At 38.3% G+C, this 26,456-nt stretch overlaps 1 protein-coding gene across 1 annotated transcript; it reads left to right on the top strand.

The window, feature by feature from the left end:
* Positions 1 to 23,523: 23,523 nt before the first annotated feature.
* On the top strand, positions 23,524 to 23,835 carry LOC138898157 (uncharacterized). Its single transcript, XM_070184198.1, has one exon. It carries the CDS (start codon positions 23,524 to 23,526, stop codon positions 23,833 to 23,835), a length of 312 nt encoding a protein of 103 aa, XP_070040299.1.
* Positions 23,836 to 26,456: the final 2,621 nt, after the last annotated feature.

The raw sequence follows: 26,456 nt of genomic DNA, 5'->3' as shown, positions 1-26,456 counted from the left end.
ACCGGTGGGAGATTCTATTGTGGTAGATCATGTCTATCATTCGTGTGCGGTTACTATTGGGAGTCTTGAGACTAGCGTGGATCTTCTACTACTTGACATGGTAGATTCTTATGTCATCATAGGTATGGATTGGTTGTCACATTATCATGCTATATTGGATTGTCACGCCAAAACGATGACCTTAGCCATGCCGGGGTTACCTCCACTAGATTGGAAAAAGACTCTTGGCCATTCTACCTGCAAGGTTATCTCTTATGTGAAAGCTCAGTGTTTGGTCGAGAAGGGATGTCTAGCTTATTTTGCTTATATTCGCGATCCCAACGCGGAAGTTCCTTCTATGGATTCAGTTCTTGTTGTCCGTGAATTTCTAGATGTATTTCCTGCAGATCTACCGGGAATGCCACCCGACAGAGATATTGAATTTTGTATTGATTTAGCTCCGGGAACTCAGCTCATTGCTATCCCACCATAGCATTTGGCCCTGTCGGTGTTGAAAGAATTGAAGGAGGAGTTACAAGATTTGCTTGATCAGGGATTCATTAGGCCTAGTGTCTCGCCTTGGGGTGCACCAGTACTATTTGTAAAGAAGAAAGATGGCTTTATGTGGATGTGTATAGATTATCGGCAGTTTAACAAGGCCACTATCAAAAACAAATATATGTTGCCAAGAATTGATGACTTATTCGATCAGCTTCAGGGTGCTAGGGTGTTTTCAAAGCTTGATTTGAGGTCTAGTTACCATCAGTTGAAGATTAGTGCATCCGATGTCTCTAAGACAGATTTTCAGACTCGGTATGGACATTATGAATTCCTAGTGATGTCATTTGGGCTGACAAATACCCCAGCAACATTTATGGATTTGATGAACCAGGTGTTCAAACCCTATTTGGATTATTTTGTGGTTGTATTCATTGATGATATCTTGATTTACTCTAGCAGTCGAGAGGAGCATGAGCAACATCTTAGAATTATGCTTCAGACTATGAAGAATAATCAGTTAGATGCCAAATTTAAAAAATGCTAATTTTTTGTTAGACTCAGTTGCCTTTTTGGGTCATGTTGTATCGGCAGAAGGGATAAAAGTGGTCCTAAGAAGATTGAGGCAGTTTAGAATTGTCCTAGACCTACTTCAGCTACAGAGATCCAGAGTTTCCTGGGTTTGGCAGGTTATTATCACCAGTTTGTATAGGGGTTTTCATCTATAGCATCCCCGCTGACCATATTGACCTAGAAGGGTGCCCCATTCAGATGGTCAAACGAGTGTGAGTTGAGATTTCATAAGCTCATGACCTCTTTGACTACAACACTAGTGTTGGTATTACCTACAGGTTCAGTATCTTATATGGTGTATTTTGATTCATCTCGCATTGGGTTAGGTGTAGTATTGCTGCAAGATGGCAGAGTGATTGCATATGCGTTGCGGCAGTTGAAAGTTCACGATAAGAATTATCATGTCCATGGCTTAGAATTGGCAGCCATTATCCATGCACTGATGATTTGGAGGCACTACCTTTACGGTGTCTCGTGTGAGGTATTCACTGATCATCGTAGCCTACAATAACTGTTCAGGCAAAAAGATCTCAATTTGAGGCAGAGAAGATGGTTGGAGTTGTTGAAAGACTATGATATAACTATTTTGTATCATCCCAAAAAGGCCAATATGGTGGCCGATGGTTTTAATATAACTATTTTGTATGGGTGGTCTTGCGTATATTCCGGTTTGTGAGAGACCGTTAGACGCAGATGTTTAGACATTGTCTAATCAGTTCGTGAGGTTACATGTTTCAGAACCCAGTCGGGTTCTATCTTGCATGGTCGCTCAGTCTTCTCTAGGTGAGCGTATCAGAGAGCGACGGTATAATGATCCTCGTTTGCTTTTCCTTAAGGACACGGTATGACATAGTGGTGCCAAACAGATTGCTGTGGGGGAAGATGGAGTTGTACGGATGCAGGGTCGTATTTGTGTTCCTAATGTAGATGGGCTTCGTGAATTAATTCTTGAGGAGGCTTATAGTTCCAAGTATTCTATTAATCCGGGTGCTGCCAAAATGTATCAAGATTTGAGGAAACATTATTGGTGGAGGAGAATGAAGAAGGATATTGTTGCATATGTAGCTCGGTGTCTAAATTATAAGCAAGTCAAGTACGAGCATCCGAGATCTGGTGGTTTACATCAGAATTTAGAAACTCCTAAGTTGAAGTGGGAGCGTATCACTATAGATTTTGTTGTTAGGCTTCCACGAACTCAGATAAAGTTCGATGCAGTACGGGTCATTGTGGACAAGTTTACCAAGTTGGCACATTTTATTCTAGTAGAAGTTACCTATTCTTTAGAGCGGTTAGTGGAGATTTACATCCGCGAGATTCTCCGCCTTCTCGGTGTGCCCGTGTCTATCATTTCTAATCGAGGTACACAATTCACTTCGCACTTATGGAGAGCTGTACATCATGAGTTAGGGAAGCGGGTTGCGTTGAGTACAACATTTCATCCACAGACAGACGAACAGTCGGACCGCACTATTCAGATATTGGAAGATATGCTTCGTGCTTGTGTTATAGACTTTAGAGGTTCTTGGGATCAGTTCATGCAATTTGCGGAGCTTGCCTATAATAACAACTACCAGTTAAGGATTCAGATGGCTCCATATGAGGCATTATACAGAAGACGGTGTCGTTCGCTAGTTGGCTGGTTTGAATTGGGAGAGCTCGGTTGTTGAGTACCGATTTGGTATAGGATGCCTTGGATAAGATTAAAATTATTCAGGATCGACTTCGCATAGCTCAGTCTAGGAAAAAGAGTTATGCCGACTGTAATGTTCGTGATATTGCATTCATGGTTAGAGAAAGAGTATTGCTCCGGGTTTCACCTATGAAAGGTGTACTGAGGTTTAGAAAGAATGGCAAGTTGAGCCCTAGGTATGTAGGACCCTTCAAGGATGAACGTTTGTTTTAGAGGTGGAGAATGTGATGACCCAAAATTTCATATTTAATTTAAACATTAATTTTTGTGTTATAAGACCTTGAAAAGCACTATTCATCACTCCTCGACTTGTGTGAACAGTCAGAATAATATTCTGAAAAGTTTTTATATGAAAAATTGATTAAAATGTGAAATAGTACTTTAAAACTCAACCAAGTTGACTTTGGTCAATATTTTTGAGCGAACGGAATTGGATTAGTGTTTTGAAACTCCAGTAGGTCAGTATCATGATTTGGGACATGGGTGTCTGCCCGGAATCGAATTCCGAGGTCCCTAGCTCAAATTATCGCTATTTAACAGAAACTATAAATTAAAAGGCTAAAGATTTCCAAAATTTGACCACGTATTTGACTTTTTGATCTCGGGGTCGGAATTCGATTCAGGAAAATTGAATAGTTTTGCTATGTCATTTATGACTTGTGTGCAAATTTTGAGGTCAATCGGACTTGATTTGATAGGTTTCGGCATCGAATGTAGAAGTTGAAAAATCTTAAGTTCTTTAAGCTTGGATTGGGGTATAATTCGTGGTTTTAGCATTGTTTGATGTGATTTGAGGTCTGGCCTAAGTTCGTATGATGTTTTATGACTTGTTGGTGTATTTGGTTGAGGTCCCGGGGGCCTCGGGTGGATTCCAGATAGTTAACGTATCGAAATTTGGACTTAAGGAAAATCTGAAATTTTGGCCTTCCAGTGTAATCGCACCTGCGGATTTTAGACAGCAGATGTGAGCTCGCAGAAGAGAACAGTCTGTAGAAGATGATGGGGTATCGCAGAAGCGCGACCACAGAAGCGGTCCACACATCGCAGAAGTGGGAAAAGGGGGAAGGGGCAGCCTTGCGCAGATGCGAGCCATCCCACAGAAGCGACCCCAATTTCCGCAAAGCAGAACCGCAGATGCGGTCAAGTATCCACAGATGCGAAAAATCCTGGATAGAACCCATAAAATCGGATTTAGATGGAACCCACGACTTTGAATTGGCTAAGTGTTTTATAACTAAAGGTGATTGTATTTCATAAATCCATGTCTATATTCATCATTTCTTTCGGTTTTAGATGGAAGAAATTGAAATTTTTGTAGAACTTTCCAAAAAACAAAAAAATTAAGATTTGAAGGTCCATTTGACATCAGAATTTGATAATATTTGTATGGTTTGACTCGTCTCGGAAGGGGTGTTCGGATTTCATAAGTTTTTCTGAGATTCGATACATGGGCCCCACTGTTGATTTTTGAGATGAATTTCTGATTTTAATCCGAAAAATTAGTAAATTCATATGGAATTAATTCCTACAATTTGTATTGAGTATATTGAATTGTTTATGACTAGATTTGAGGATTTCAGACACAAATTAGTGAGGCAAAGGTTTATTGGAATCTTGAATTTGGTTGCAAAGCGAGGTAAGTGTCGTGGTTAACCTTGACTTGAGGGAGTAGGATTTATTTGTCTATTTGCTACTTGATTTAATGTGCAGATACAATGTATATGTGAGATGATGAGTACTTATGTGTTGTGGTTGAGTCAAAGCATGCTGGAGGAATTTATTTCATTTTGAATATTTGCTTATTTAATTAAGATATTCCTACTCAAGTTTATTATTGATTATTTGATAACTATTCATGAAATTTTTATTGATTTAATTATTATTGAATATGGTGAGAAAGAGTGTAAAAGAACGAAGGGTGATCCGTGCCATTTGTTTTATTTATACAATCATTGTCATGGTGAGAAAGAGTGTAAAAGCACGAAGGGTGTCGCAATGTCATTTTTGAGTGTAAAAGTACGAAGGGTGGTGCCGTGCCATTTTTAAAGAGTGTAAAATCACGAAGGGTGATGCCGTGCAAAAAGAGAGTTAAAGTACAAAGGGTGATGTCGTGCCAATTATTATTATATATTTATCAGTTTATGGGAGGAATGAGAGTAAAAGCACGACGGGTGGTGCCGTGCCATTTTCATATTATTAGTTGTTCATTTTATTATTTATGAATTAATTTGTTCCTAAGTGATACGTATCCTGCTGAGATTATTATATCATTCCCCTTCGCATATCGCCTCCCAATTTATAAATTGTTATTTATTGTATTATTGTTGCTTCGTATTTGTATATACTTGTACACGTTGTTTATGTACGTGTATTGTCATAGCCTCGTCACTACTTCGTCGAGGTTAGGCTCGATACTTACGGAGACATGTGGTCGGTTGTACTCATACTACACTCTGCACTTCTTGTGCAGATTTTTGAGTTGGTCCCAGCGGCATACCATAGACGTGCTTGGATTCAGCTACTCAGAGGAGACTTGAAGTATAACTGCACAGCGTTCGCAGTTCTGAAGTTCCCTTCTATCTTATATTAGCTATTTATTATCTTTCAAACAACTTGAATTTTATTCAGACCTTTATTTATATCATTCTAGTAGTTCGTGCACTTGTGACACCACATTCGGGGATGTATTGTGATGATTCGGTAGTTATGGTCTTCCGCACTTTATTTCAGTAATTGAGTTATGTTTAATTTAATTTTCTTAAAAATAATTAAGATTATTTTAACATTGGCTTGCCTAGCAAATGAAATGTTAGGCGACATCACGGTCTTGAAGGTGGAAATTTTGGGTGGTGAATTTTCCAAAAGGTTTCTGCAACAAAAGCACATGAAGAAGAATAAATCAGCAATTCAAATGTTCATGTTCTCACATGATCCACGCCCAGGTTCTCCATCATTACCTCACCCACCGGAGTTGTTTGATTTTTCAGAACCTATTGATCCGTCCATCTTATTAGGGCGGAGAGTTTTTATGAACTCCAAGATTTTTGAAACTAAGGAGGTTCCATACTAGCATCTTTTGGTTTTAATCCGGAATTTTCACTATACTGCGTGTTCAAAACGTAGGCCAAGAATTTTCCACAAGAGCTCTTATGGTTCTTTTTGTATCTCTTTAATCAATACCACATTCTCATGGAATTCAAGTACCGTGATTTTCGAGACTTTGACACTCTTGAACCTTTCTTAAAAATATTTGTATTGTGGTTCAAACCTCAAATATATCGGGTTCATCATTTTCATTCTCATGGAATCAAAATATTTATGTTCCACAGGCAATTTAGTGTGATCAAATGAACTATAAAGGTGATGCTTACGGTGACATTTTGGTTTCATTACGTAGTCACAATCCGAGCAATGAAAAAGGAGTACGTTGAAGCTCAAAGGATCATTTTTCAGCAAAATAAGTGTCTTCCAGAGGAGACATGACCGGAAGAGGAAGGAAGTTCGAATTATTCTTTCACTCACCCCCATTGGAAAAATGGTAAGATATCACTTAAGGGATACAAGGAAATGCTTGAAGACTGACCAGTAGAAATTTCTAAGATAAATTTAAATAAGGATATTGATACTTCGTCGCAGAAGAAGAAAGGTAAAAGAGTAGGAATTATTGAAGAAAATCATTCGTATGCAAAGAGATATTTCACAAGTGCTGAAAAGTGAATGATAGAAGGGTTAGAAGACAAGTATAATGCATAATCATGAGTGAGGAAATAATTTGCATGAGTCTTCTAAACCTTTTTATCCAATTTCCCGTCCATAATCCCCATTTTTCCTAATCTATAAAAATGCACAAGTATCACCATTTTCAACTCTTAACCCCCTAGGTATGTACCCATTTGAAGAAATAAAATTTTGCACACCTTATTTATCCTTTTCACCACTCTACCCCACAAGAAATTACCATGGAAAAACAAATAATCTACATAAATTTTTCACCTTTTAGCCACTTTAAACCACCAAAAGTTACCATTAAAATACAAATATATATCAATAAAGTTGCCTACCCATTTCAAGCCATAAATTTTTCCAAGTTCTATGCCATGCAAATACTATTCAAGGGTCCATCATGTCATCAAAGAAAAGTCATCCATGTCAAGCAATAAATTTACCCAAATCCAATGGCATGAAAATACTATTCATTGGTCCCTTTACCATCATCCATGTCTTGTCCAGACTAATTTCAAAACCCAAGGCCATGAAATTGTTTTTTCAGTTCTTGATCATTCTTTTATCTTTTGTCTACTAGCAAAATAAGGATCTTACATTGCAAGGCTTTTACGTTTGTTGTACTTTTTTTGCCCCACTTGTACTATGTAATTAAATAAGAGCAGTACATGAGGTTATATCCCAGGTAAGTACTGATTCTCCTAAGATTCTTCAGAAGAAGAACTTCCTCTTATTTTCATGAATCAACCTAGGGAACTAGAGGTCTCCAAAGTTGACAATGATCAAGATGGGATGATTGATGAGCCCATTATACAAATGAGATATGATTCTACCACAACCAAAAAGATAATGAATAATGATTTAATCAGAGGAAAGAAATATTGCTCCTGCAAGATGTCAAGGAAGAAGTTCAGAAGATTCAGGTTTCCCAAATTCTCAAGTGACAAGTCCAGGTTTAGAAGAAATACAAAATACTTTAGAAGGAGAAGGCCGGGCATTGCAAAGAGAAATATAGCGTGTTTTATTTGTAATAAAGCAGGACATTTTGCGGAACTGCCCGTAGTTCAAGCAGTCTATTAGACTTCTCTCTGAAATTACTAATTACACAACCGTTTATTTTAGCGAAGGTGACGATTTTGAATCAGTTTTGTTTCATAGGAAGATGAGCCCACTTAAGAGATTCTCTTTTCCCTGTAAGTTTGTGAGGAATAAGGTGATGATCATTACCAAATTTTAGAACCAAAGCCAAAAGTGAAAGAAGAGATCCATAGCATCATGGTGATATCACAAACAGCAATCAAAGTCTATGCATCTAAGTGGGACAAACCAACACATGGGAAGAAAACCACATCATCACTGTGATTCCGCAAGCAGAAATCAATCCAAGTGGGGCAAACCAACACATGTCATAACTTTTCTTTGACATGAGAGCAGCCTCCTCACTTGTTGTCATGTGATTGGTAATTAATAACCAACCAGTCAATCAACTTCTTTTGGATGACAAGTTTCTCATCCCAAATAAGCCCACCCCTTTCTCCCAACTTGCCAAAGCAAAAAAACATTCTAAGTTTGATCTCAAATTAGGATTTTGGCAAATAGGAATCCACCTAGATGATAGGGCAAAAACTAGATTTTGTATTCCCGATCACTATTTTCAATGGAAAGTCATACCTTACAGTTAAAAATCTATTCCATCTTTGTTTCAAAAGGCCATGATAAAAATACTTCAGCCCATTCCTCATACATCACTTGTTTATATTAAAAATATTTTACTATTCAGTGATACTTGGGAAGAGCACATAAATTTTCTCAATCATTTTGCATCTTTAGTGGGAAATATGGCATCTTTCTTTCACCCAAATAATAGTTTTTGGAAAACAAAGTTTGATTTTTTGGGCATACATTTTCCCATGGAGAATATACTCAGGTCCTAATATTTCTGAGTAACTTCTCATGTTACCCAATACTGGGTTCACAATCACGCAAATCCAGTAGTTTTTGGGAATAATAAATTATGTGAGAAATTTTATTCCTAATAATTTTACATATATTTCTCCTCTCCCAAAAATGTTGAAGAAAATGCCTAGCCATGGGGCAAGGAATAAAATGATACAGTGAAAAAAATAAAAGAAATATCCCAAAGTGTCAAATCTTTGCACATTCCCTCCAATTGAAAGAAAATATTGCAGACAGATGCCAGTAATTAATTTTGGAGCGCATTTGTTTTGAGGAAGAAAATGGTCAGAGAAAAATATGTGGTTACGCCAGTGGAAGATTAAAGGATGCCGAACAACAATATCATTCTACTTTCAAGGAGATTATAACACTGAAAAATGGAATTAAAATATTTAATTGTTTTTTAATTAACTCACAATTTCTCATAGAGATGGATATGAGGGCTTTTCCGAGGATGATCCAGTTGAATCCAAAGGTCATTCTGAATTAGCAAATTCTCGGATGGGCTTAATGGTTTCTCCATACAAGTTTTAACCCAAGTACATTAAAGGGAAAGATAATGTTTTTACTGATTTCCTTTGAAGGCAAGGTGATTTTTTCAAAAGAGTACTGTAACAAAAGCACATGAAGATGAATAAATCAGCAGTTCAAATGTTCATGTTCTCGAATGAGCCACGCCAAGGTTCTCCACCATTACATCATCCGCCAGAGTTGTTTAATTTTTCAGAACCTATTGAATCGTCCATCTTATTAGGGCAAAAGGTTTTTCTGAACTCCAGATTTTTTGAAACTAAGGAGGTTCCATACTAGCACCTTTTGGTGATAATCCGAAATATTCACTATGCCATGTGTTCATAGCTTAGGCCAAGAAGCTTCCAAAGGATCTCTTATGGTTCAGTTGGTATCTATGCCATCAATACCACAATCTCCTGGAATTCAAGTGTCGTGATTTTCGAGATTTTGACAATCTCGAACCTTTTCTAAAAATATTTTTATTGTGGTTCAAACCTCAAAAATATTAGGTTCATCATTTTCATTCTTGTGGAGTCAAAAAATCTACGTTCCACGCGCCATTTAGTGTGATAAAAAAGAACTATAAAGATGATGCCTATGATGTCCTTTTTGTTTCATTATCCAGTCACAATCACATCAATGGAAAAGGAGCATGTTGGAGCTCATAGGCTCATTTTTCAGCAAAATAAGAGACTTCGGGAGGATATATGGCCATGAGAGGAAGAAAGTTTGAATTATTCATCCACCCACCTCCATTGAAAAAATGTTAAGACATCATTTATGGGATAAAACGAAATGCTTGAAGACTCACCAGCCACCTATGATATTTATGCAAAAAAATTACTAAGATCAATTTAAATGGGGAATATCGGTACTTCGTCGCTGAAGAAGAAAGTTAAAAGAATAGAAAATATAGCAGAAAATCATTCGCATGCAAAGAGATATTTCACAAGAGCTAAAAAGTGAAGGCTAGAAGGGTTAAAAGACAAACATAATGCATAATCTTGAGCCAAGAAATAATTTGCATAAGTCTTCTAAACCTTTTTAGCCAACTTCCCTTCCATAATCCCCTTTTTTTCTAAATTAAATACTGCACAAGTGTCTAAAATAATTTTCACCTCTTAACCCCCTAGGTAAGTACCCATTTGAAGAAATAAAAGTATGCACACCTTTTTTATCCTTTTCAACACTCTACCCCATGAGAAATTACTATGAAAAAACAAAACAATCTGCACAAGTTTTTCACTTTTTAGCCACTTTAACCCACAAAAAGTTACGATAAAATCCAAGTGTAATGATTAATCTGCCTACCCATATGAAGCCATAAATTTCTCCAAGTTCTATGCCATCCAAATACTATTGCACCAGGTCAGATTTTAATGAAGAATGATCCAGCAATTTATAGAGCTTGCCCTAGGCTAGATTTTAATCACAGAAAAGATACATTGCTCGTGCCAGGCGCCAAAGAAGAAGTTCAAAAGATTTGGGTTGCCTAAATTCTAAGGAGACATGTCTAGGTTCAGAAAAAAAAAAATACTTCAGAAGGTGAAGGTTGGGCAGTGCAAGGAGAAATAGAGCATGTTTTATTTGTAACAAAATATGAAATTTTTCCCGAAACTGCCCGCAGCCAAACAGACTATTAGAATTCTCTTTGAAATTACAAATTACACAAGCGTTAATTTTAGTGATGATGACTATGTTGAATTTGTTTTCTCACTTGAAGATGAGCCCACAAAAGAGACGCTCTTTTCCGTGGATATTTATGGGGAATATGGTGATGATCATTACTAAATTTCATTACCAAAGGCAAAGTTAAAAGAAGAGATCCATAGCATCATGGTGATCTCGGAAGCAGAAATAAAAGTCTATGCATCAAAGTGGTACAAACCAACTAATGGGAAGAGATCCACAACATCACGGTGATCCCTCAAATAGAATTCAAAGAATATGCATCCAACTGGGACAAACCAACACATGTCATAGCTTTTATTTGACACGGGAGCATACTCCTCACACATTATCATGCAGTCGTTCCAGATGAGTATTGGGTGTCGTACTTCAAGAATTTTGACACCACCTCTAATGGAATTCTGACCACAACCGTTATTACCGGGCACTCCATCACCATATAATTCTTCCCAGGACTGAAGTACAAGACAAAATTGATTAGGTCACATGTTCCAGGGAAGGATTTGGTTATTGATTTTGACATTTACATGGTTTTGCAGAACAAACTACAGATCAAAGCCAATGGGATAGCATTCGCAAATCACACAACACTCCTCTGTAGCATCTCACACTGAATTCTTAACCAAATATGACAATCCATTATGGAAAAATGAAGAGTTATTCATCAAGCTAGCTTCAAATAAAAATGAGAATGTCAATTCTACAAAGACAAGTCACTTTGGTATGAATCCCGACAACCTTCAGCTTGCAAAAAAGGAGTGTCAGGAGCTAGTGGATTTTGACATCATCGAGCCATCAAATTTATAATGGGTGTGCGAAGCATTTTATGTCGCCAAAATAGACGAGCAAACAAGAGGTAAATTGAGATTGGTAATTAATTAGCAGCCACTCAATCAATTTTTTTGATGACAACATTTCCGTGCCAAACAAGCACATCCTTTTCTCCCAACTAACCAAAGAGAAATATTTTTCTAGGTTTGATCTCAAATCATTCATTTGGCATTGTGAATCCACCCGAATGACTGGGAAAAAACTAGTTTTTGCATTCCCGATCACCATTTTCAGTGAAAAGTCATGCCTTTTAGTTTAAAAAATGCTCATTCTACTACCAGGGAAAAAATCATGCATGTTCATCCTTTATCTATCACAATCACACCCTCATTCTACAACCAGGGAAGCATTCCATCTTTTCTAAATGCTACTAGTTTTAGAATCTTTTGAGTTCATTCAGGCTATACTAGGCTTTCTATAACTTAGAGAAACCATCATCTCTCTTATTTTCACTGGCTTAATCCCGAGGACTTATCCATTTTCGTCACCTTCTCATTTGTCCCTTCTTATCCTTACTCCTGTATTCCTAAAACCTTGTCGCTTTACCATACTTTAGCTTGCAACCTACACATATCTATTTATATTATTCACAACCTTCAACTTTCTTGCACCATAGATTTCCTTGTGTTATTCTGGAAAATCAAGCGAGATATAACATCGTTTCTAACTCTTCTTTTCCCTGTTATCTAGGCCTCTCGGTACCTAGAAACCATAGGCTGGAAGATATGCCACTGACGACGCCGCTACTATTTCTGGATATTGAATCTCAGCACTTCTAGCCTTCTATCTGCAGTATGGATTATTCACAACCTTCTGCACCTGATTATCTCGTACATTGTTCATCTCTACTTTACTTACTTTAAAATCTCTCATCACATCTTCTATCTCTTTCATGACCTCCCTTCCACATAGGTATCATTTACATCTACGACTTGAAGCTCTATTATAACACTTGCACCTCAGGTGCATACACAATCCGGTGGGAGCTTCATACTGACTTCTTATGAGGCTGGTACTCTTCTAAATGGCATTATCGTAGAGACGTTATAGAATATGGTTGTTGTACTATCTCTCTTGCACCTCTGATATTAAGAGTGATTCCGTTATGTTCTCAATCTTGATTTCTATAATTTTCTGGGTCCAATAATCACACTACTAATTTACTTAGTTGATGTAACTCTTTAGTTTCCTCTTCCTTCTGATCGGCCTTTATGTAGGCTTAAGCTATCTTCCGATCTGCGGCTCATGGTATTAGTTTTTACTTTAGCCCTTCATGGACGTTATGGAATATCCATAAAATCTTCTAAGATTTCAATCCTTTGTCTAAGACTTGGACTCAATTCGTTCTTTTAACTTATACCAGAGTCTTCTACAACTGTATGATTGTCAACATACATGCTGCATGGATAATACTCTGAAATCTTGACTGCGTTCGTAACGTAACTAACTCTAGATCATTAATCGAATAATTACTTTTGTTCCATCTCAGCTTTATTTAAACGTAAGCAATTACTTTTCCTGGTCTTCCTGCCCCCTTGTTGCGCGCATACTTATCTTATATTAGTTCCCATGCATGTCAGAATTTTTGCAATTCATATGGTCTCGAATATTACTTTTGGTTTCATTTCCCGCTCATTAGCCACGCTAGGTGCCACTTCCTCATGGAGTGCATACAATATTATTGTGAGACTGTTGTTACAAGCCCATTTCCTGTTTTGGTCACTGTGCTTAAGTTGAAACCTTATTCCTTATTTCCTCAGCTAGTCTTTCGTTGTAGTATTTAGGGAGACCTTCTGGGTCTTGTAAAGTTACAATATTATCACATCATATACTTGACGGAATTTTTGATGTTCTTCCTCGCCTATAATTATCCGTAGTTACTTATTTCCACACCCTTATGCTTGTAGGGTTGCTCCTGATCTGAAGTTTTGACTGTCTTCCCAGTGAGACTATCTTTTATTTCCGTAACATTCATATGGTACCTTTAACTACCCTAACTCTTGTCTGAATATTTCTCAAGGGTCACGATGTCGTATCTGCGAGACTGAATTCCCATGTTGGGGTTCACTATGTTTATCTTGCACTATCTGTAACCTCTTATCTAGCCATAACTAGACTCTTCCTGAATCAACTATTAACTGCTCGTTGGTCTATTCCCATATTAATATTACGCGTAATCTTTCTTCAGTTATTTCCTTTGTCTTAACTTACATCTCGTACTGCTCCTTATCTATTAATAACATCTCGGGAATGAATCGTTACTTCCTCTCCTTGAGGTCGTGTTTGCATAATGTTCTGGAATCATAGCATATCTGTAGGATTTGAATGAGTACAATCTCACCCCTTTCTCATTTTTATCGCATTCTTCCTTTACCATTCCATAGTTACTAGAATCACTTAATTCTGACTTAATGCCACATCACACAGTATTCCCCCTTTAGGGGAGCACTAAGATTTAGTGCTATGATGATCTACGTATAGATGTTTTACCTTTTCATCTTTGGCATCTTTTCACAACATCAGTGATCCTTACTCGCCTCGCGGTGATCCTTCTGTACCAAGGATAATGAAATTTCTCACTCGCGAGGGTGACACTTAGTGTAACTGGAACACACAGTCCCTTAAGCTTAACTTTACTCACCTTGCTTGCTTTAGGGAAGCGTCTTCCTCTATCGTCCATTCTATTATCGTCGGGACGCAATCTCTGAAATTCTCATGATGCCGACTATTACTCAGTCCCTAGTTCATGTTTAGTTTATCTTGTTCATCAATCCATGCTTATTTCTTATTACTCTGGGGTCTATTGTTTCCTTTTGGTAACAACGTTGGAGTCACGAACTTATTTCTTGAAATGAGTATATGACTTTATGGCCTATACTCTTTTGTTATCTCAAGGCCTGTCACCTCTTATCTTTTCCTTCACTTGACTATAGACTTTGTAATACTATCATTTTTTTGATCTACCGTTGTCATCCATGTATCACATCTTACTCATAATGCTTCATTATCTCTCTTCTTATTTCCCTATTAATATTTATGTCTATCCCTTTATTCTAAAAACTCGAACAAGGCATTCCTTTGCTTTTAGCTCTCCTTGCTCCATCCATTGGCTCTTCGGGTTGCCTAACATTCTCTCTTTACTAGGGACGGGAGCCATACTAAGGTAATATTTATCCCTTCAGGATTCCAGTGCCTATCTTTGAACATTCTAGTATTCATATCCAGCTGTACTATTCTAGAGTGCATCATCTGAGTGTCTCACAAAGAGATCTATTAGAACATTTGCAATATCCTTCGGAAATGTCAACTAACGCAAAAAATCCATTCACCATTTTGGGTTACCCTAACCCCAGCTAGATCCTGATATCCTGCCTTCTCTTATACTACTTCTGCTAGCTCCCATAGGGCATAACTGAGATCGATGTGGCCAATTGTACATACCTCTGTTATAGTTGAAGGTAACTTAAAAAGCTTATATTGCTCAGCCTGAATTGTAAATACTGATAATCTTCATTAGCTGGGTACCTCGTACCCGTTTTCACCTTGCGTCTTTTACTTGTTGAAACTTATATCTACCTCCTGAATCTCTCGTTGCTTTTCACCATATAGGTAGATATTCTTACCTTGAGGTTCCTTATCAAGAATCTTACACACATGTTCTACTTAAAACTTCACATTTACTCATTATAAGCATCATGAAAAATCGAGTTCCCCTAACTCAACTCTTCCACATCTATATCTCTTACCAACCGTCTTTTTGGATGTAGGCATTGTCATATTATGACTAACATAGAGTTTACGAAATTGAGTTCTTACAACTGAGCTCTACCATATGATCTACAGTAAGAAGAACGAGTGACAGTCTTAAATGCCCTGTAGCCTCCTGGTTATAAGTGCGGTGCACAACACACCCATAAGCAAGACTCTACTAGACACGGCTTGTAGACCGCCTAGGACAGAACTGCTCTGATACCACTTTTGTCACGACCCAAACCGATGGGCCGCGACGGGCACCCGGTACCCTTATTCAACCGAGTACCAACGTAACGTGTCTTTCTCATTACATCAACATGGGTAAATGTGCCAGAAGGTCCGTATGAGGTAACAAGAATAAAACATGAGAGAATAGTTAACATAAGATAACCCAACCTGATATACTGACTTATACATATGACGTACAAGACTATAAGGCAAAAATAATCACTCGTACACTGAACATAGGCCGACAAGGCTATACAATCTTTCATATACATGACATTTGTCTACAAGCCTCTAAGAGTACATAAACGTCATAAGGCCGGGAAAGGGCCCTGACATACCAATCGATACATGTCTAAATCATACCAACCAAATGAGCAACTACAGAGCAAATGGAGTGCACAAACATCTTCCGCTGAGCTGATCACCTACTTGGAGGACTCTCAAACTGTCTATCGGGACCTACGGGCATGAAATGCAGCATCCCCTGGCAAAAGGGACATCATTACAAATAATGTACTGAGTATGTAAGGAATCAAAATCAGTAAACAATATACTTGAGAGAAATATAGAGTAAAAGACTCAACATGTATATTTGAATAGCTCTGTGAATCATTTAATATTATAATGTCATGCATATGCATATAAATGTCATACCATGCATGGGTATATGCGTTCATAACATCATTAAGCCTCTGAGGGCATCCCATCATATCATCTCGGCCACTGTGGGCAAATCATCATCGTATACCAGCTGATCGGGTGGTGGTGCGTATATAACGCCGTAACCTTTTCCTATATCCCATTTACAAAAATTATACATATATACGCGTATATAATGCCATCTGGTCATGAGTCAATGTAAATGAATGCAATGCATGATAAGTACGTCAATAAAATCTTTCGGAGTGTCATAAGACCATTATGCCTCTGATTAATATCATGAAATAGACATTATCAACTTACGTATTTTTTGAGACCCATGATCGGATGATAGAATAATATGACACATGGGAATTCAAGAACATAGGCATCTCTAATACTTCTATGAATAGAGTCATTTATGGAAGTTGTGCATTAGCTTATTTCGTTCGTGTCGTATAGATCATGCTAAAAGAAAGAAGGGATAGCCTTAACATACCTGAGCTGATTCTCCTGACAATCCCTCTCACATACATCAATTACGACAATTATAACGGCAGATCGAAGTAGGTAAATTTCTGTATGATATTCTTCAGAAAGATTGTACCGTGCTCTCTTAGAACTTCATCTCACGCTGCTATTACATGATATAATCTCGTATAATTTTGTCGAAACTCCCCTTCATCTTATTATAGAGATGCAAGCCACATTTTTCCGAAACTCCCTTCATCTCATTGTAGAGATGCAAGCCTCCTGCTTAAATTATTTAGAGACGTTTTTAAACCTTAATTTGTGAGGGCCTTACATAAGTGATGACTAAGCCACCATAAGAGTGCTATCTTGCTTCATGAAATAAGACTCATCATTTTTTATTTGATTAAGCTTTGTGGCTGCCATGTTGAGGGGTGATATCCCCCTTAATATTATCCACCACATATCTTAATTAATTTGTTAATCCCCCACTACTCTAATAATTAACCAATTACCCACATAATTAAGAATTATCTCAACTTACTTAAACTACTACTCACTTTTAACGTACCTCATACATCTTACGATCATAGTCATATGGTATCTTGTATGGTACTAGTCCATAAATACCGGGTATTATAGCTCGGACCATATTTTATCCCAAATTGTCAAATTTCGACGAAACTCATTTTCTTTGATTCGTTTACCATTTCACCTTCACGAATTTACTCATCATTTATTTGAAATTGCATCATACTTATAATCTCCAAATAATCTTGTCCTTGAACTGATGTCAATTATCTTATGACAAATTCAACGTACAATACTATAGGGTGTAACATCGTCACAACAAATTACTGCGGAGCTTAACATCTTCGTAATAAATTACTGCAGAGCATAACATCGTCGTAATAAATTACTGCGGAGCATAACATCGACATAATAATGCGAGGTGTAACACGTATATTAATCCAATTGTTGCTGGTTAATGTGGTAAAGTATGTATTGCTACGACAACCGTTTGAGGTATCCATGCCAGTGGGCATGTCCGTTACATTTAGGCGAGTGTATCGAGATTCCAATGTGAAGATTTATGATCACCTTACCTTAGCCTATTTAAATGAATTAAAAATGGTAGAATTTAATGTCATTATGGGAATTGATTGGCTGGCCTCTTGTTATGCGATAGTAGATTGTTGGAGGAAAGTATTTCGCTTTAACTTTCTGGGAGAGCCCGTTATCGAAAGGAATGACAATGTTGTAGAGCCGTAAGGCAAGCTTATTTCTTACCTTAGGGCCCGAAAGATGATCATGAAAGGATGTTTCTATCATATGGTATGGGTACGAGATGAAAAGGCAGAGCATCCACCCTTCAATCGGTTTTGGTCGTTTGTGAATTTCCTGATGTGTTCCCGAATGAGCTCCCAGGCATTCCACCAGACAGGGAGATTGAGTTTTCTATCGATGTTCCACTCGATATTCAGCCTATATCTATTCATCCATATAGAATGGCTAATGCAAAGTTTAAGGTTAATGGACTATTTGAAGGAACTTCTTGATCAGCACTTCATTCGACCCACCACTTCCCCGTGGGGATCCTAAGTGCTATTTGTTCGAAAGAATGATGGTTCATTAAGGATGTGTATTGATTATCGACAGCTAAATAGGGTGACCATCAAGAGAAAGAATTCACTTCCAAGGATCGATGATATTGTTTGATCAATTGCAAGGTGTCAAAGTGTTTTTCGAAGATCGATCTCAGATCTAGATATCATCAGCTAAGGATCAAGGAAGAAGATATTCCGAAGACATCCTTTAGGACAGGATATGTCCACTACAAATGTCTCGTTATGTCGCGTGGCCTAACCAACGCACCAGCGGCCTTCATGTATTTGATGACTCGGGTGTTCAATCAGTATTTGGATATTTTTGTGATTATGTTCATAGATAATATACTGGTATATTTTCGAACGGAGGCGGAGCACAGAGAGCATTTGTGAATGGTTTTACGCATACTTTGGGATCAAAATTTGTACCCCATGTTTCCAAGTATGAGTTCTAGTTGAACTCAGTGGCCTTTCTTGGGCATATAGTATCCGGTGAGGGTACATAAGTTGAAAGTCACAAGGCTGAAGAAGTTAAGAATTGGTTAAGGCCTACAACCCATTCCAAGGTACGCAACTTCCTTGGCTTGGCTGGTTAGTACTGAAGGTTTGTTGAGAATTTCTCATCCATAACTACTTCTTTGACGAAATTGATTCATAAGGAAGCGAACATTCGGTGGACTGATGGTTGTGAGAAGAGCGTCCAGGAGTTAAAGGATATGTTAACCTCGGCACTAGTATTAACTCATCCTGAGGGACCCGAGGGTATGTCATATATTGTGATTCCACATAGTGGGCTTAGGAAGCGTACTAATGCAACACGGGAAAGTGAATGTATATGATTCAAGGCAGCTGAGGAAACATGAGCAAAATTATCTGACCCGTGACCTGGAGCTAGTAGCTGTCATTTTCGCTCTAAAGATATGGCGTCACTATCTATACGGAGGTCATGTTAACATATTCACCGATCACAAGAGCTTGCAGTGTATATTCAAGCAAAAAGAGTTGAATTTAAGGCAATGAAAGTGTCTCGATGTATTAAAGGACTCTAATGTTGATATTCTATACCAGCCCAGGAGGGCAAAGATGGTGGAGGATGCATTAAGTCGGATGTCTATGGGCATCCTGGTGTGTGTGGAAGAGTAGAAATTGGAGATGAATAAGTGTACAATTGCTTAACACCGTTAACGGAGGAATCACAGTTTTGGATACTGCCGAGTCCTTGTTAGTGGCCAAAGTAAAGGTGCGACAATTTGATGATCCAACCTTGGCAAACATAAGAGGAAGCATCCCCTTTCAAAAGAAACAAGCGTTCAGGCTATCCAAGGATGGGGACCTTAAATATAAGGACCGACTATGTGTACCTTATTTCAGAGGTATCAGAGAGAAGATCATGATAGAGATTAACAAATCCCGGTATTCCATTTATCTGGGGTGAACCAAGATGTACCAAGATCTTCGACAGTTATACTAGTTGAACAACATGAAGAGGTGCATTGTTGGGTACGTCACTCGTGTCCAAATTTCCAAAAAGTTAAGATTGAACATCAAAAATCGGGAGCGTTGCTGCGATACATGGAAATTCTGACCGAGAAATAGGAAGCGATCAACCAGGATTTCATTACTGGATTATCATGATCACGTCAAGGGTTTCATTAAATTCAGATTATCGTGGATCGACTCACCATGTCAGCTCACTTTCTTCCAGCCAAAACTACTTTCTCGGCTGAATAATATGCTATGTTGTATATTAAGGAAATAGTTCGACTTCATTGGGTCCTGGTTTCTATCATATCAGATAGAGGTTGTTTGGTCACAACTAATTATTGGAAATCATTCCAGAAAGAGTTAGTTACAAGGATCAACATCAATACAACTTTCTATCCAAAAAACCAATGTCCAGGCCGAGCAACCTATTCAAACGCTCGAGAACATGTTACAGACCAATGTTCTAGACTTCAAGAGTGATTAGGATGATCGTATATCACTCATCAAATTTTCTTACAAAACAGCTACCATGCCAGCATTCGAGTGGCACCATATGAGGCCTTACACAGACGAACATTCATATCGCCTATAGGACAGTTAGAGGTTGGTGAAACAAAGTTATTAGGCCTTGAGTAGGTGCAACAAGCTGGGGAAAAGGTGAAGGAAATTCGAAATCGATTATTGACCACTCAGAGTAGGCAAAAATCTTACTCAGATAGTCGGCGACGAGATTTGGAGTTCGTTGTAGGAGACTAGGTGTTCTTGAAGGTGTCACCTCTGAAAGTTGATGAGGTTTGGTAAAAGAGGCAAACTCATCCCCTGATATATCAGACCATATCAAATCATACAGGAAGGTCGGTCAAGTGGATTATGAGCTGGAGTTGCCCCCGGAATTGGAGGTAGTGCATCTTGTTTTTCATGTATCTATGATCGGCATGTGTTTAAGTGATCCATTGCATATCACCCCTCTTGAAGTTATTAAGGTTACATGAGATCTATCGTACGAAGAAGTTCTGGTAGCCATTCTTGATCGTCAAGTCCGAAAGCTGCGAAGTAAAGAAGTGGCTTCAATTAAAGTGCTTTGTGGGAACAATAGTAAGGAAGAAATGACATGGGAAACAAAAGAGCAAATGAAATCTACATACCTAGATTTTTCCAAGTGTTGAGAGGCAATAATGAGGTAATCATGATGGGTTGTGATCCAACATTCGAGGAAGACTATTCCTAAGGAGGAGATGATGTTACACCTCACACCTAAATAAATCTTGGTAAGTTTGGTCTCAAACATGGCCAGTCAGCCAACGACATATGAGAAGGGAAGGGGGATTACACGATTCCGCAAGCTTGCGCCAGATGTCCCACCTGGTATCGTAACCAGCGCAGGGTGACCCATTTTGCATGAGAACCCAACGGAGATTTCTATGCTAGTATAAAAAGTTAGTAAGGTTCATTACCTCTCATCTTCTAGAAGTATCAGCAACACTTGTTTTCCAAAAATACTCTTAATTCCCCTTTTCGGATTTCCAAACGAGTAAAGAAGAAGTCGAAGATGAGTTTGAATCTTGCAATATTTTGGTGAAGGAGCCTGGAACCATCGTTGTAATAGTTATTATCTATTTGAATCGATTTTGGGGATTCATTGAAGGCAGGGTTGATCATCCTATAAGCGTAGCTAGCGCTTCAACAAGGTTTGTAGGGCAACTTTCTTTCTTGGCACGAGTTTGCGAAAGTTTCTCCTTCCTTTTAAATAATTCATGCACTGTAAGATTTGGTGGTTCTATGGCCTCTAAATAATGTTGTTCCATCCTTGTATATTATTGCTAGTAGCATTCCTATTAATGTTTAAATTATTCCAAGATGGTATCATGTGATCGGGAAGCATGGTTCATTTTGAGGTTAAACTTAATATCTCTTGGAGTTGATTCTGCAAATCACCACATATGAACATGAATCTATTTTTAGCGAGTTGCACTATAGATAGTCGTGTACGACACCTATTGTGTAACCACTGATCAATTGGGTATGATGTGAAATGCTAATGAGCCCTTACATGGTCTGGTACAATCGAGACCTTGTGTGGCCTGGTACGAACCTGAGCTCTCTATGACATTACCGAGCCTTTATATTGACGGGTACGATCGATTCATTACATGGGGGGGTACGACCGAGACCTTATGATGTCAGGTATGATGTGATAAAGGAAATTAATCTTACGGAGTCCTGTGCGAGGCCAGGTACGATGTAAAGTAAGATGACCCAACGCAGGGCTAAATAAATTTATATTGTATTTAATGCAAAGATTCAATAAGTGGCCTACTCCTTTGTATCGTTGCATCTTTATATGTTATGGATTCTATTGTTCATGCCCCCGGTGGTTGTCCTCGGTACCTAGGTTGAGACCATGAGATCATGTTTCCTATACTATGACTTTTATTTATATGATTTCTTAGCTTTGTATACTCATTACATCTTTCGTACTGACGCCCTTTTATTTTGGGCATTGTGTTCATGACCATAGGTGCAAATAGACCCAGTGGCGTCCCTCCCCAATAGGGTGTTGTTCGAGTTGATAGGTTGTTGCTCTCCACTCTTTCGAAGTAGATGTTCAACATTTAATATGTACTGAAGCAGATGTCATGAACGTTTTGGGTACGGTGGAGCCCTGTCCCGACCAAGTGGTGTAATATATATATTTCTTTTGATACTCTTAGAGGCTTCCAGGCTAGTGTTAGTATTTGATTGCATGTTATGGCTGGGTATGGCTGCGCTAGTGACAGTGATGATCATATATTAATTGCTAATGTTTATTTTGCTAAAAAGTTATTCACATATTAATTAAAGTGGTAATATTTGGAGGCCTCAATGGCCAAATTTAATGGATAAAAAGAATGTAAGAACTGACGTTGTTTCGCATGGGCGTTCGGGCATCGTGTTCTGGTTGCACCACCCAAGGTGGGGGTGTTACAACATTCTATTTTGAGAAATAGAATTTTCAGACTGCCAATTGATTGCTGCTTCAATGTCACTAGATGGTGGGTTTTCTCCTGAGGGCAAAACAACATTCTTTTTGGGGATCTTTGGGGCATGATCTGCACCATCTTTAATGGAATGTTCAATAGGTGGAAAATCATGGATATAGACAGCGCTAACAAGGCTATACATTAGTACATTAGGATTGTTGGGAAAAGCGGTTGCCTTGTCATCTTCCCAACCAGGGGTTATTAGCTAGTTATTTTTCTCTAGCAATTTTGGCCATTCCTGAGTGTTATAGCGGAATAGTTATTGATACTTACCTATGTGGCTGAGCAAGCCAACTGATGGGTCGCGTTTTTCATACCTTTCTCGAAGACATTCTGCAGATGATTTGCACTTTTTCTTTTTAAGCACCTGGTAGTTCTCTGTTGGATCCTCAAGTCATTATTAATAGGAACATTCAATATTTCATGGGCACTAACTTGTGAAAGGATCTTTGAACCACCACAGATTTCTTGCTTAGATGTCATTGTGCACAATCCAGTCATGGTCGGACATGAATCCATCTATCTATTTAGAGAAATTGTCTCGATCATATCCACACAGCTTACATCGTGTAGGGCCCCGTAATATTTCACCTAAGGCCCCAATGTTCATCGATTAGCTAGTATGGGGGTTCGTCTACGGGCTCTAGTGAAGGAGGGGTTATTGTGAAAAATAGGGGTGAATCATCACTTGTTGTGTAAGTCAAGGAGAAGCAATATGACAATCCATTGCTGGTACAATTGAATGAGGGCATTCACAAACATATGACCATGGATTTTTCTCAGAAGTCATCAGGAGTTCTATTCGGATGTACGTCATAGGGATTTGGAGTTCCAAGAGGATAATTGGGTATTCTTGAAGGTTTCCCCCATGAAAGGGGTTATACGGTTTGGTAAGATAGGAAAATTTAGTCTGAGGTATGCCAGACCGTACAGAATCATTCAGAAGATTGGTCAGGTGGCTTACAAGCTAGAACTACCTCCAAATATCTCTTTAGTGCACCCAATGTTTCATGTATCCATGTTAAAAAGGGTGGTTGGGGATGTGTCGCTCATACTTCCGGTTGAGATTATAGAGGTTAATAAGGAATTGACTTATGAAGAGATTCCAGTTGCCATTTTTGACAAGCAAGTCCGAAAGCTGAGAAACAAAGAGATTTCCTCCGTGAAAGTGTTATGGTGAAACCAACAGTTCAAAGTGGCCACCTGGGAAGCCGAGAAAGAGAAGAAGGAGAAGTATCCTCATTTGCTTAAATAGCTATGTAGTTGTGTCCATGATGTTAAAAGCTAACTTTCTACAAATGATGTTTCGCCTGAACAACTTATGTGAAGGATACTCCTTCTTGGTAATGTAATGTTTATGGCAGTGTGGCCGGTGTTGTTTCCATGTTATTTTACATCGTAATATTATGGTTATGCTGTTAGTATTTGTTTTGGGATTCTCTGGCAGGTGGATAGGCCCAATTAAAGGGGATACTCTGGCAAAATTTTTAAAAATTTAAAGAGTTAGTCAAAATGTGGAACTTCTGGTATGTGAAGTAACAGTTGGGTCACATTGGATGCTAATGGCGGATTTTGACCCTCATTCGAGGACGAATAATTTTGAGCGGGTAAAGATGGAAGGCCCCATAAAATTTCAACTAATTAGGGGTTTCATGGTGTCGAGGTCGGCTAATAAATTTAATAGTTGTAGAAAATCTTCGCGTTGAGCTTGCTGGCCAAAGTACGAACTTTTTGGGTTGAACAGAGGGTTGGGAAGTTGAAGAAAAATTGTTGTAGAACAGAGCATTTTTGAGGTCCATTATGCGACTGCAGAACTGATATGCATATCATAGATCTGCCGCAGAGCGAAGCAGAGAAATGGGCCAATTTTGGAGGTCGTTTTGCGGTCAACTATGCGATCGCATAATAGTTTCATGGACCGTATATCCGTCACAGAACCAGCATGAAGATTTTCAGAGGGAGATTTTGCGGTCCATTATGCGGCCGCATAATTGATATGTGGGCTGCAGTCCTAGTAGACCAACCCAGATTTTGGGATTATATCTGCGGTCCATTTTGTAGGTCGCAGACCTGATCTGCGGTGCACTCTGGGACCACATAGTTGAGTTCGGAGGGTCTATTTTCTGATTTTTAAAACCCAACCCCATTTGATTAAAAGCCACTCGGTTTCGTTTAGAAGGCAAAAATCTGCCATTTTAGAGCGAGGGGAGTGCTTTAGAGAGAAAGGATGAATCCCCAAGAACTTTTTTCATCAACCCTTACTTAAAATTTGAAATTCAACAAGGAAAACTCACAAGGTCTTCACCCAAGACGTAAGATTCTACTCCCTAGCCCTCGATTTCGGGATTGGACTGAAAGTAGGTAATTAGAAATGTGATTCTTCAGTGTTATTTATGCATGCATGTACCATCAAGGTTGGTGGGAAGGTTATTGAGCCCAAATGGGTAAACGTTGGGTTGTGGTATGAAAGAATCGCCCATATGAGAACCTTGAAACCTTAATGCACACTTACTGCTTGATACAATGAGCAATTGAGCTGAACCTCTGAATATCTTCCTAATTATGATTCAAATTTGTCATGTTTCTAATAGATTGAAGTCGCTAGGATTTCCGGAACATTGTAGTAAGTTAAGGAAGCTCAAGCGAGGTATGTTGGCTAAAATCCTCTTGTAGAAATCAAATTCCATGATTTCCTCATAAGTTGAGATTGTGATTGGCACAACTTCTTATTTCTCATGTTCCTAGTCCTTCCTAATATATTTCATAATTCTAAAATAAGCATTGCTGAAAGTTGTATGTACTCAAAATATGTTCAACCTATTCCTATCATAAAATGATTCCCTCCGAGAATGTAATCAATTATGATCAATGTAATCATGTTTCAATTGCAAGTTAGTATACATAATTGTGGAAGAGAAGATCAAAATAGCCTAACCCCGGAACTACACGTGCTAGTGTAGGAGTGATTGAGGGGTAAATCCCCATGTTTATACTGTTTTAGGCTCTCGTTAATTTCACGTTTCCTTCTCTTTTTACTGTTACTCATTCTATTGAGAGGGTGTTTAGTTTTACATACTAGTACTATTCCATACATACTAACGTCCCCTTTGCCCGGGGCGTTGCATCTTTAAAGGATGCAGGTGGCTCCACAGCAGGCTGTATTGATCAGTAATAGCAGTACACCCTCTCCTAAGCTGACTTTGTGAGCCCCACTTCCTTTTGGGGTCTTGTATCTCCTGTCCGCTATGTATATTGTTTTGAGGTATAACCGGAGCCTGATTCCAGCACCATCACGCTACTGTATTTTATATATTGGAGGTCGTAGACATAGCGTCAGTGGTACATTTGTTTTTTGAAGTCAATTTAGAAATGTTGTATTTGTATAATATGTTTCCACCTCTAAACTATGAATGTGTAATGTAATGTTTTTGTAAATCTAGAATGATGTTCTAACGACATTGAAAATTGAATTTTTCATGTAACCTTTTCATTGTCTAATTAATGAAATATATCTTCTCTTTATTCATGGGTGAGTTTTGATAGAAGGCATTTTATAGGCTTACTTGGCTTGGTTATCTCGGCGAGCGCTGGTTGTGCTCTCCGAAGTTGGGGTGTGACACATCAATTAACTTATGATGTACTTTTATGCACGAAAATATGGAATATAACAAACTTGTATGTATACTTGTATGAAATAACAATTAAACATTTTATGTTATTGAATAATTTTGTATTTGTTATAAAAATTCTTATTTTTGTCTTGAATATTTTCTATTTAAGATAAGCTTGTTTAGATGATTA

Source organism: Nicotiana tomentosiformis, chromosome 8 (genome assembly GCF_000390325.3).
Source record: "Nicotiana tomentosiformis chromosome 8, ASM39032v3, whole genome shotgun sequence".
Lineage (NCBI taxonomy): Eukaryota > Viridiplantae > Streptophyta > Magnoliopsida > Solanales > Solanaceae > Nicotiana > Nicotiana tomentosiformis.
This window is presented reverse-complemented; position numbering and strand designations above follow the sequence as displayed.

What these genes read in the sequence shown, in the direction of transcription:
- LOC138898157 (XM_070184198.1), top strand. Translation starts at nt 23,524, where the DNA reads ATGAAAGGGGTTATACGGTTTGGTAAGATAGGAAAATTTAGTCTGAGG.